The sequence below is a fragment of the Dermacentor albipictus genome, chromosome 2 (assembly GCF_038994185.2).
Source record: "Dermacentor albipictus isolate Rhodes 1998 colony chromosome 2, USDA_Dalb.pri_finalv2, whole genome shotgun sequence".
Lineage (NCBI taxonomy): Eukaryota > Metazoa > Arthropoda > Arachnida > Ixodida > Ixodidae > Dermacentor > Dermacentor albipictus.
Genome location: NC_091822.1, coordinates 88,049,082 through 88,061,962, shown reverse-complemented (window position 1 = coordinate 88,061,962; position 12,881 = coordinate 88,049,082). Strand labels below are relative to the sequence as shown.

Here is a 12,881-nt window from a genome sequence, read left to right as displayed (position 1 = left end):
TGGTTCCCGTCGAGTTCTGATTGTACCCCTGATTTATAGCAAACAACCGCATTTCCAAAAGTAAGTCCTGGAACCATTACACCTTTCCACATACCTCGGAGGACCTCGTACCTCTTGTATCCCCATAGCGCTCTGTGCTTCATTATGGCTGCATTTCTCTTCCCCTTTACTGTTATGGTTTTTTCCTGTGTTTCCATATATCCATTGCCTTCGTTTATCCATATACGAAGGTATTTATATTCTGTTACCCGAGGTATTTCTTGGCCCTGTATCTCCACTGTCTGTTCACTGTTTTCATTGAATAGCATAACACCTAATTTTCTAACACTAAACTTCAAACCTAAATCGTTGCCTTCCTGTCCACAGATATTAGCCAGATGTTGCAAAGCACTTTGCTTGTTAGCTAGCAACACAATGTCGTCCGCATAAAATAAACTTGGGAGTTGCTGCTCTATTACTGTACCCGCCTGTTTGTATGAGAGATTAAACCCGATATTACTTCCTTCTAGCGCCCTCTCCATCCTCACCATGTACATCATAAACAACAGCGGGGTTAAATAAGCGAATAAGCGATGTTGAGCGCCATCTGGTGGTGCTGCAAAGAACTCAGCGGTGCACGCGGTGCGCACCTTTCGCTGTGATTGGTTGAACTGTCTTGTCGACAGAGACGAAGAGATCCCGTGATGACGGTCATATAGAGCTTCCCTGTAAAAAATGACTACACGATATAAACCCAGCATCTCACAATCATACGGCCAAAGCTCTTACACGACGCCATAAAACCAGTTTACAAAGGCTGTGCATCGGTTACTGTTGACCTGTCACTATAGTGCTATGGTCTTACTGAAGGGCTCCCTCATTACAGACATTGTCTCTTCTAAATCCTTCTGATTACACCACTACACCGCTTTGTCTGCAGGGCCTCCAAGTGCAGGCCGAACTGCTCAGCCCATGACTTTCCCCATACGCTGGAAAATTGAACATTGCCCTTGCAACCATCTGTTAAAGTTCACCGCAATTCGCCAGCTTAACTGAGTCGTCCGCATTATCAAAATTATAAAGTTCTGTCTTAATCTCGACAACTTTCACTGAGCAACATTGGGAGGGTACGCCCTTGTAATAACATGGGTATTTAAGGCACCTATTCGTAACTTTCCTGCTGCGTTCTTGCAGTGATTGTACGCGGGGTGATCACTTTTGAGTTTTGCGGAATTTTTAAAAATTGCCAGCGGGAGATCACATAACTGTTGTCCTTGAGCTGGATTATTGGAAGAGGCAGACATTACTAGCACGACAAATGGAAACGCACATTGATCTAGCTTAAAAAGTCAGTAATTAATCACTAATTAACTACCTTACGGTGCATATTGGAATTTGCGAAACGTAGCCGATAAGTTTGCAACATGTATTCTCCTGAAATAAATTTTGCAGAGGGCATCAGTTTTGAGATGATATTTCCCGAAGTGTGCGACTGAATACAAGGGCGTTCCACTTATTTCTGTGTTTTGTGCATAAATGAGCGTTTTCTTAAGAAATAAATGGAACAACGACGCGCTTTTACGGCGAGTGTTATGGCAGATATCTCCAAGGAGATGTCAATCTGCAAATTCATTCGAAGTGGGAACTCTTTGAAAGCTCAATGGCTACAATTCAATTGCAATATGTGGTGTAAAGTAAATAATTCTGAAGGTAATTAGTGAATTTTTGGTAATTAGTTGAATATTTGTACTTTTCTCGTGCATGTCCATTTGTCTGAATAATCTTGTTTTAGGACTAGAATTATGTCATCAGCAACAGGCAACTTCTTAAAAATTTTGTAACACTTAGAAATGATCACCCCGTAGATAACGTATTAAAGGTTGTTCATGTTTAAGCATTTTGCACATTGTCCCTTCGGCTATCTGTCGAACTTCACCACAGGGCGGCTGAGAAGGCTTCCTACTGTTCCTCACCAAAATTCTGATAAAACGCCGCATAGACGTTACGACTGAGAGCCTAAATACGCAGGGTATTAAAAGGGCGTACAGACCCGACGTTGCTAAGTGACATTTGTTGAAATCTAAGCGGCCTTGCAAAATTACGGCAGAAACTCTGCAGTGGGAAATTGTTATATAGTGCATAGCATTCTTTGTAATCATTTGTTATCAAGCTTAATCTGAACCCTTGAAAACAAGACTGCGGCATTTTAAAAGATAAGCGAATGCGAAGAATAGCACGTACAATTTGACAATCTCCCCAGCAAACACATTTTTGCTACGAATCGTGGGTTTGGTAAATAAAAAAAAAAGTATGTTGCTGTACTCCTTGTATTCTAGCATAATTTGGCCGCCGACACACTCGCCTTTGTTCCAACGCGCTCCCCTCAAGAGAAGAAGACGAACATTTATTAAGGTGAAAGGGAAGGGGTTTAGGAGCTAGATGGGTGGGGCCCCTAGTCCAGTGCCCCACTGGTTTCCGACGCCAGCCGGACGTTGCCCAGAAGCGCTAGTTGCACTTGCATGTCCTAGCTAGTGAGGAGTGCCTCCCATTCCTCCAGTGGGTTTTCTATTGTACGCCTACCATGTAAGGAATTCTGTTCGTCTGGTCTTTTACTACATCCCCATGAGATGTGGTAGAGGGTCGGTGGCGTGTCGCGACCCCATGGACAATTGTGCCCGTACAAAGCTGAAAAAATTTTGTGCAATTGCAATCACCTTGGATATACCCCCGTTTTAATTCTACGGAGGTCGTTGTGTCTTCCCCTTCAAGAGACGTGCGCGGGGGAGGGGGGGGGGGCGCATATTCGTGGAGGGGTGGCATCCGCTTCAGAAGTTTCTCCCTGTCATTGCGGATGCAATTCTGTGGGTGCTTGTATCATCCGCGCGTTCCTTGTCCACGGAAGTTAGTACACTGTATCCATGGCGGCGTGGTTTCAATATCGGGCTTCTGTACAAGACAGCATGTGTTCGAAACCTGCCGGGTAGAATTTTAAGGTTATCAATTTACAAAATCACGATGCCAGTTAAAGCAAGAATGACGAACTTGAGACAAATACATGTATTAACCATAGCCATGCTTTGAGGCAGCAACAACATCAACACTGCCATCCTGGCTGAGGTTCGCGTCGGAGGCTGGTGCGTCCCACACGCAGTTGGTGGTAAGCGTACAAAAATTAACATATTCAAACCTAGATGGCGCTACGGTTTCGGGAGGACATGAAACGGAAGGGCGAATGAAACGCAGCAGAAAATGACCCCGGCAGCGAAGACACACAATGGTGCCCATTATCATGATATTATTTGAAAATGCTGCCAATTACACTGGTGCACTCCTGGAATAGAGAGAGAGAGAGACATATTTATTATGATATAAAAACTGCGTGGTCGTCCTGAATCGAAGTTCAGACCTGCTACTCATTATTCAGGAAATGAAAGGGAAGCAGAGACAGAGGAAGGTGATGATGATAGTGAAGATGGTGGCAAGTGAACACTTCATGGATTCCTCGAAGTCTCAAATCTAGACGGCTTTCGTGCAAGAATTGGATAACAGCCTTTGGAACGTCACGCCAAATGCAAGGGTGCGGCCATATTCACAATACAACCCTTTCAAGCAAATGTTTGTTGGTAACCTCGAACAAATGTTGTGCCAGTAATTGTCATTGCATGTTACATTGCAGGCAGAGGCACAGGACGTGTTCTGTGGTCTCGGGGTAGTTCGCAGTACCAAATGTCTGCACGGCCGATCTGCGGCGAAGTTAGACGTATGGCAGAAGGGGCAATGTACGAAATTCCTGGACATGAAAAACCTTTAATAGCTCATCTGTACTATGCCCCTTTTTGTATTGAATAGCTTAGATTCCACAGAAAGCGTTTCCCGCCCATGTGGATGTGCGCACTACTAGCACCGAATGCAAATTTTTTTTCTTAACTTGTGAACAGTTGCCAACGTATCAAGTCTTCTGCTAATTTAGAGGGCAGCTTTCGTATACGCGAATATGCTTTGTTTTGCTTCTCCTTTAGAAGTTTTTGTAGCTCACACGGATAGCTCACACGGATAATTTTATTTCTTCTATTCATAAACTTTTGTTTCGCTATGAGATTGCGAGTTTTCTGAACACGTTACCTCGCTTAAGTTGTATAGGGCTGCGTTGTTCGTCGCAGCAGCATGTCCATACATATATATCAATATTTTTTAACTAGTTCCCTCCACCTAAATGTCTTCAGTGCGCTCTCTACAGAAGTGGTATACTTAATCTCTTTTCAAAAATGATTGTTTAGCATTCGGTTTCTGTGCTCCTCTTCCCTGTGCTCTGAACTTATGTTTATCGCATTGACAACTGGAAGAATCAGTGGCCAGCCGAACCAAACCAAGGTTGAGCGCGTGGCTACTTTGACTGGTGGTGGTGGTTGTTGTTTCCTATTAGTTATGGGGCTCCTAACCCCTATGGTGTATTGGTGAAGAAATCAATCAATTATTCCAATTTATGACAAAGAATAAATTTTCTAATATCTATAGACTTAGCGCTATATCACGTAAAATTATCGGTTAAGATAAAATCAGTAATGTCAGATCGAATGATTAATCATTAATTTACAAGTACACAAGAAAAGAAAGAATTTATCAGGGCGTGCGGTTGTACTTCGTAAGAAATGTTCGGACAGCGGAAAAATCGTCCCAAGCGGCATAATGCCAAAGTGGAGGCCGCAAATTAACAATAATAGGTCCTGCTGAGTCCAGCCCAAGTCTTCGAAGAGGAATTTCCAATGTTCTTTTTCATGCCGCAGCAAAGCGGTGACAAGATAGAAGGAAGAGATGGATTGTTTCTTCCTCATCACAAAACGAATAAACTCTACCAGTCGTGATTACGACCCATAAAGTGTGACTTTGACGAATAAAATTTATTTATCTCTCCCTCTGTCTGTCTTTCTACACGTAGCTGTCACCTCCATTTAAGACAAGCGGCCGTTGTTCGATTATCGCATGCAATTTCCAGCTTGTCTTCAGGAGAGAGCGAATTCTTATTGAAATGAGGTTGGTTCGAGTTCTCTGCGGGAGAAGTCCTGAGTGAAGGACCATGGTTAGCGGTGCGATGACTTGCATCCGCCGTATAGTCGGCGTTGGGCTTCGAGATCCGAGTTGGACAGTGCGGCTTCCCAGGAGGAATACTCGTAAATGAGTGAGAGCATATAGGGATTATGGCGAGGATTGGGACACGCCCAGAATGTGCTGTAAAACGTGTGGCAAATATAATTGCAATTGCGACGGCACAATCAAGAGCAATGATAAAATTTGCGGATATCATAGCGCTAATGCCGAGCCGAGGAAGATGATGATGCCATTCCCGTGCAAGAACTGCGTGCAGTGGGCACGCGCCAACGATCGAAAAGAAGAGGATAGGTTCCATTTTGCACTGGCTGGTAGCGTGACCACCAAAAATCGAAGAGAGATGAAGCTCGGCTTCTTGATCGTGGCGTCGATTCAGATCTTCCTCATCGGAATGACCATAAACGTGAGTTTGGAGAACAATCTGTGATGGCTCACAATATTAGTTGTTGGTGTTGGCGGGTTGTAGCAACAGACTGGTTTAGCCTGGTGATCAAGGCGCGCAGTTTCTCCACGCGAGCGTCTATTACAATGCCATTGTGGTGTTTCACCACACGTGTCCATCAAACCAGTCTATCTTAAGAATGCGATAAAGAGACTTGAAGTTTATTTGCGAACTATAACTGATCTTCAGGCGAACACACACTGTTGCAGTCACGCGTGCGGAAAGGTCCTTCCTTTGCAGGTTCTCGAGGACAGCGTCCCTTTCATCTTGGAATTTCGAGCTCGACCAGCACGACCACACAAAGTATCCCACATTGGCATTGCTGGCAACGAAAAAAAAAACTGGTGTTCTTCCGTACGCAGCGCTCTATCCTCCTCCCTGCGTCAAGCCCTAAAGAGTAGTCAAGTTTTAAAAAATATTACATTAGCAATCACTTTGAGTCCCTTTGAGTTCCGCCACGTATGCCCCGCGTAAAGGAGATTTCGTTGCGAGGAAGCGTCACTTCTATATCTAATAATATCTAATACCAACATCTTCTGCTAGTACACCAGCATGGTTATTCAAGACGAGGCATATATAAAGTCTTGGAACTGTACAGCATGTGACGAGACAGGAGACATTGAGCGCTAACAGTTCAGAAGCAACCCTAGCTAGTGCCTGGAGAAGTCAATTATCGCTGGAAGACAAGTGTTTGCACCATGCGCAGTGTCACCACCGTGACTGGCGCTATCTGAATATTTGTCGAGCAGCCATAAGTACTCTTGTTGTGCTATTGAAAAGCTGCAGTCGTAGACTCGCGTTATGCAGGTACCTCTATTACTTAAGGTGGAGTAGCAATTTCCATGTCTTCCAATTTTCCAATTTCCATGTTTTCCAATTTCCAATTTCCCTGAAATGCTCAACGAAATGCGAAATGTTCGACACGCTTTGATAGGTTCACACTCAATCGTGCCCCTCTAGCTTTTCGAGTATACCTTAATGAGGTATGCATGTATCCAATAACCATTTGCCTCCTCTGCTAAATTGCCGGACGCAACGGGCGTGCTGGCTGTTGTTGAGCAAAATTGTCGAGGCCGAGAACACTCTACTGAGGCAAGTCAATATACACCAAGACAATGCGCGTACTAGTAATGAACGCAAATCTTGAGTGCAGTGTTTCCATGACTACACTTGTCCCTCATTTGCTTTAGGCTAAAAACGTCTACATGTTGGATTCTTGTCGTGCTTAGTGTCTGCCCGTAAAGTAACTCATTCCACGTAATAACTCGCTACGCAATAACTCACAGTTAACCAGTTAAATGTACGCATAAATAAAGAGATAACAGTATTTCATCACAATAACTAAAATTTAGATTCTTGTGTTTTACTTGCCAAAACAATGATTTGATTATTAGACACGCCGTAGTAGGGGATTCCGGATTAATCTCAACCCCCCTGCGGTTCCTTAACGTAGACTTAATGCACGGTACACGGGTGTTCTTGCATGTCGACTCCTTCGAAATGCTGCCGCCGTTCACAATAACTACCAAATTGTTGAATTCGCTGGCGATATGGCAGATAAAAGCAGTTGTTGAAACATACCTTGAATGAAAAAGAAGCACCCCCCCCCCCCTCCATTGTCTCCAAGTAATATGCACTTATACTGTAGCTTCCATGTGACGATGGGGGCATGAACCAAGTTACTGTAGCCTTTCGTATAATCCACATTTTCCGCCATGCCGCAGGCCTGCATCACTTGCATGCTGAGAGCCACTTCGAGCCTACATAGGGGTATTTATTACGGGGCCTGCGTGGCTACAAGTCACCGAGACTCATTTCATTTCCACCGAAGCTCTGTACATAACTCATAGAGCCCGTAACGACTTGGCTAAAGTGATTTCCCACGAACAAACGCATATGAAAATTTATATGTAACATCTACACTGATTTGGATGCGGTGCATCTTGCGCTAGTTTCGAGAAGTTAGAACAGGGAACAATGAAACGCAATAGGCAGCATGCTTTCCACAAGTCTGTGTTCGCGCTCCTTCGCGCACATGTATTGTAAAAGAGTTAGGTTCGTTGTATGATAGACCGCGTACTTCAGAGCACGTTTTCTTTTTTCATGCAAATGACATTAAATGAGGAGCGATGGATCCGGAGTGTGCCTCAGGCATGGTGGCGATGCATAGGTCTATGTTTGTCAAAAGGAAGTTTTGCTTACGATACCATTCTGACATCGCAATACAAAGCAAGATGAAGGCAACAAAAAATAAATAGGAGTGCTAGAACTTTATACAACGACTTTTGCAAGACTTTTCGCATTTTCTGGATAGTCTTCATATGTAGCTCCATCTTTTTCGTTTATAGCGTGTTTCCACCTATAGGCATCTCGTGCTTGCCTTTATTCATGGTAGGCATCCTTATAACCCAGTGGTATATAGGAATTAATGCTACATGGGCGGATAAAATAGCTTAGAATTTCCAAAGAACATGACATAACACCTCTTTGCACGTTAACTCACAAATACTTAGCCCGCACGATCGCAGAATATGAGAGGCCGTGGATATCGCGCCATATGCATGCTATAGCCCCATATCCCAGTCTTAGTACTGAAACTTGCGCAGCCTGTCGGAGCTAGCAACCGCCTGGAAAGCGCGGTTATCCTGCTCAAGGCGGAGAACTCGAGCCCGGTGTTCTTCTGCGCCGCCTTCGTGCCCGCCATCAAGGACATTCCCAAGAAGGAAGAGGACGCCGTGAGTGGAACTTCACATGACGCCGCGAATGTAGACAAAGAATTCCGTGTCAAGACAGATGAATGGTAACGCGTAAAACCAATGGTTTCGGGCGAAAGCCTTACTATACAAATAAACTGGGCATAGCTTAAGCTTCTGTTCCTGGCCTGCAGAGTTAGTAGTTAAAATGCGCTTGCTAGTAGCTAACACGCGGGCAAGCAAAGCTCCACAAGCAGGTCTATTTACAAAAGAATCTGAGGACACCTAAGCATTTCTCGTGGGTTGAGAATGCGAAAGCGTTAATGTCCAATTGAACACTGCTGAAGGCGCGTTGGTGAGGCGTCGCAGCTAAAAGGATTTTACCTGCTGTCTCACTGCTACATATGACAGTCATCGGCCTTCTCGCGCAGTGCAATTCGACGCTTGCTTTCGCATCAAAGCACATTGAGTGCAATGTGGGTATGCTAATGCTCTCCAAGCTGGTATAAGGCAAATATTGCCTTCTAAAATGCAACTCTCTCATCCTAGCTCTCAGTGTGTGTTCCCGGTTCTCGTTGTTCCTTCATACAAGATTTTTCATTGCAATGGTAGGTCTTGAGCCGCCGGGAAAAGCATGCTCGCATTGTTTTATTGCGGTAGCAATAATAGGCCTATTTTTTTAACCTACACTTCGGGCAGCCTCATGTAGACGAGTGTAGTGCTGGGTAGTGTCTGCTACGTCGTGTGCTGCAGTTCGTTCGCTAGGCTATAGCCAATCAGAGCAGACTGCGCGTCGTCATCTGCATCAGCAGACGAAAACCACCTGGCTCACCACTTCACCTTGACTTCGCCCTTAGGCTGAGTATGTGTCCTTGCCTGCAACTAAACGCCAATGTAGGCGCTTCCTTTCATCAACAAATCTAGACATACTGCCGCGAAATATGTCGGGAATGCGCCGTGCACGATGACGAACCGACAATGCGTAGACACAGCGCGGAGTCTGAAACAGCTCGCACCATGAGTGAGTATTGTAATTTTATCTTCTGGGAAGATTACCTAACCTTCCTCAGTGACTCATCGTAACGCAACCACTTCTTTACCGTCCTTCTACCAAATATTCTCTATCGTCGCAATGTCAGCGTCGACAGTTACAGACAAAATGGCGCTGCGCGTTTGTAATGCCAGCCTGCTTTTTTGTTGTCTGCTGCCTACACTCATCGAAACTGCAGTGTAGAATGTGTAGTTTTCATGTTACACTACATCTATTAAAAATGGCTTCGTGTTGGCAGGCGGCTACACTTTTCTGCGCTAAGTAAAAAAAAAATTGTGACTTCCTACAATAATTACAGTCGTGTAACCAGTGTACTTAAAAAATCGCCCTAATATAACCACTCGAAGCGCGCTCGCGCCGTTGGCGTCACCAGCGCCGCCGCCATGTAATCACACGTGTGGCACTCACATAGAGAACCAGAATGTCTCCGGAGGTGCGAGCGACGCGCAGTACGTTTGGTTCCCAAAACAACAAAACCTAGAGTGCAGCTCAGCTGCGGTTCTGCAGTGGAGCCAGAGCGGGGCTCGGCCTTGAGATGTGGCATGAACGTCAAGCGCACAGACGCTAGCCTACTTTGCAGGTGTATGCGTAATACACGAAGAGAGAGACAGAGAGAACGTTATCGCATGTTCTTTAGGGGCGGGGGGGGGGGAGTGGAATCAATTAGCAGGAGACCCACAGCTGAGGGTCTCACTTGCTACATTCGCCAGTGCCGATTGGATGAACGCAGCAAGGAATCTTTGACCTTGGGGGGGGGGGGGGGCAGGGAGATTCTTTCATTTCAAACAGCGTCAAACAGCACGGACGAAGAAGAGTACGGGACCAACTTTTCCTTGTCCTTGTTTTTGGGGCTCTTTGGAATGAATAATCCGTACCAACTAGCTCACGCCACAACACTTCGGCAGCAGCGAGAGCTCGGTTGCTGTAGGGAGGCATGGTGGGGTGGAATAGCAGTGCTAGTTGAGTACGCGTTCTGCGTGGGGTAGTTGTCCGCCGCGTTTACATTTTCGGGGTGGCCGAATCTTCAGAGCCCCAAATACGGTCCGGTGCATACACCGGTTCGAGTAGGACTGACAGCACACATCAAGCAAGAAAGGCTGACGTTTTTTTTTTCTCATCTCTTGCATAAGATTCGGCAGAGGCATTTCATAGTGCTTAGGTGTGGGAATGCGAAATCTTTATAGTCCTTTTCGACAAACGTTCTTTTTCTGCGCATTCCTTGTCTGCGCAAGATCTCGCCAGCGTTTTAACTGCACCTTGGTAAGGTCAAATGAAAACGCGCCAAGCGCCTCAACGCACTCGCTTGCCCGCGAGGGGTTCATAATTCGAAGGACCATTTAGCGGAGTTCAAATAGACATTATTGCTTTTTTGTTATACGCTCATTTTATACCTTGATGACGTAAAACCAATTCCTACCCATTGGCTGCGCCGCCACGTGCCTAACGACGTACGCACTATAGGCTACAAGGTTGGTCAATCAGAAGGCTGCGACGCGACGCACTACGCGACGCACGCACTAGGCACAGCTTTACTCAGACAGAACCGCGGAGACGCCGTAGCGTCCGGGAAGCGTGCCCGTATCGCACCCTGGAGGCCTGCCTGGGTTCGATATTTTTGCACAGATGGCATTCACCTGGTGTTCTTTTCAAAGGCACTAGTTAACTTTGTTTCCAGGAACCTCCCTAGAAATTTGAAGCAGAACAGAGTATTTTAATGCGATGGCAGTTATAAGGACGCCCCAGGCGCATTTCTGCCGTCGGCGTCGCCGTGACATTCCGTATAAAGTCCAAGGGCGACAAAACCGCCGCTGCGCGCCGTAGCTTTCCTAGAGAGAAGGAGATTCTCGATGATGGGAAGGAAAGGTTGGGGTAAAGTGCAGCGCAGTAACTGTCTCTCAGCAGAGGACACCTCAACCGCGCCGCACAGGGGGTAGGGAATGAAAGTAGGGGGAGAGAAGGAGCACCAGAATAGCTTACCTAGAGGGTGTTAGCTCGCACATATAGCTTTTCTAGAGGGTGTTGGACGTATGCTGTATGTGCGAGTGAAAGAGTGTGAGGGTGAGCCGACGAACGCGGTTCGACCTCGCGTGCGCGAGCGAGGAACGCGGGCAGGAAGCGTGCCCTCTCCTTTCGCGTGCGAAGCAGGGTGGTCAGGCAACACCAACTGGTTAGGCGAGGGAGGAGGGGCATTCTTCTCGGGCGGCTGCTAGGGTGCCTCGATGTCCTCCTCGCCCGCCGCTCCACACAGAGTGCAGGCAACCGCGGCGTCTACTGCGGCGGTGGGCACGCGACTGGCGGCCGCCGTAGGGAAGCATTGCCGACGTGCGTGGGTCTTGAAAGCGGTCTGCGACGTAGCTAAAGTGCGCGCCCACGCGGGCCTCATATTCAAAGCAATCTACAATTTGTGTAGTGTGCGCGCAGGGCCGATAGCTTTGTATGCGCTGTGCCTTCAATGTTGCGTTCGCGCTTAGGCGAGAGATGGACGAAGATCAATTTGCTGGCTGCTGCCGCAATTCCTCACTCAACCATTTTGACAGAGGGCTTCCGCGCTCATCTAGCAAGATGCGTTCATGTTCACCTGTGTACGCGTTACGCCGTGCTTGTTAATTTAGTTAAAAAACGTTAGCGTGCTAGTTGGTTTGAAACCATTATAGGATGCATAAGCGCTACTGAACAAAGACGTAGAAGAAAAGTAGACTCACAGCGACAGCGATGTCTCTGTCTCTGTCCTCGTTGAGTCACGCCCACATATTCTATCATTGTTAATTTAGTTAGCGAATCTTTACAAGTTAATATGGCCGCTGTAAGTATCCCTACTTCGTACAGCTATCTACTAATTTGCTGTTGCAGTCGGTGCTTCGCCTGTCTGACGAAGCTGTGTCATTTTTTTATTTGTTTTTACTCTTTGCCATAGGTCACTTTGGTACGGTCACTCGGTCACGCCGCTGACTACAACTCCAGTTTTTCGCGTAATGGGGCATACAGTGCTTTCGCACTATTGAATGTTTAGTCTATCTCTGATCTCTTGCAAGCGTGAGGCGCGCCGCCTGAAACGCCGGTTTCGGCTTTCACCACGACTGTGTTTCGAGACGCCTAATGCCCCAACCACTGGCACGCGCTGGAAAGCTTCGGCGCGCGCCGAAGGGTCAAATGCGTTAACGCGTCGGTCGCAAACGCGCTGAAGCGGAACGTCGCGCAGCGATTATGCCTTCTGCCGATGCTTGAAGTTTGGCGACGCGCGGCGAAGCTCCGCCGGCGTGCACCAATGAGAGGCTGCGACGAGTCGCAGGCGTCAACCAATCGGAGGCTGCGGAGACTCCGCTACTAGGCCTGACATGGCCGCCCGTACCTGCCCGTACGAAGGCGACGGCACCAACGATCGTCCGAGTTCCTTGGGCGTACGACGCGCGCGACGGTGTTCCTGAAAAACAGTGTTGTAATAGTATGCCGACGACGACACGACCGACGACCGTGGGTTGTGGCAGTGCGACGTGGATCCGAAGCGACTTCGAACGACGCCGACTAATCCAACCTGCCCACTGGGTTCCGCCGGGCTCAGTGCGATCGTCTGCTAAAACAGCCAACCGAATCACGATTACCGCAACGTCCG

General features: G+C 47.0%; 1 protein-coding gene across 1 annotated transcript in view; it reads left to right on the top strand.

Annotated features, from left to right (window-relative positions):
* The first annotated feature begins 5,347 nt into the window (after positions 1–5,347).
* The window catches only part of LOC135901004 (signal peptide peptidase-like 2A), a 50,182-nt gene continuing 42,648 nt past the window's right edge, over positions 5,348–12,881 (top strand). Inside the window, exons 1-2 of the mRNA XM_065430632.1 lie at positions 5,348–5,488; positions 8,134–8,262. Coding sequence (XP_065286704.1) covers positions 5,426–5,488; positions 8,134–8,262 — 192 coding nt within the window. The 5' untranslated portion in view covers positions 5,348–5,425. The remainder of the gene's footprint in view (positions 5,489–8,133; positions 8,263–12,881) is intronic.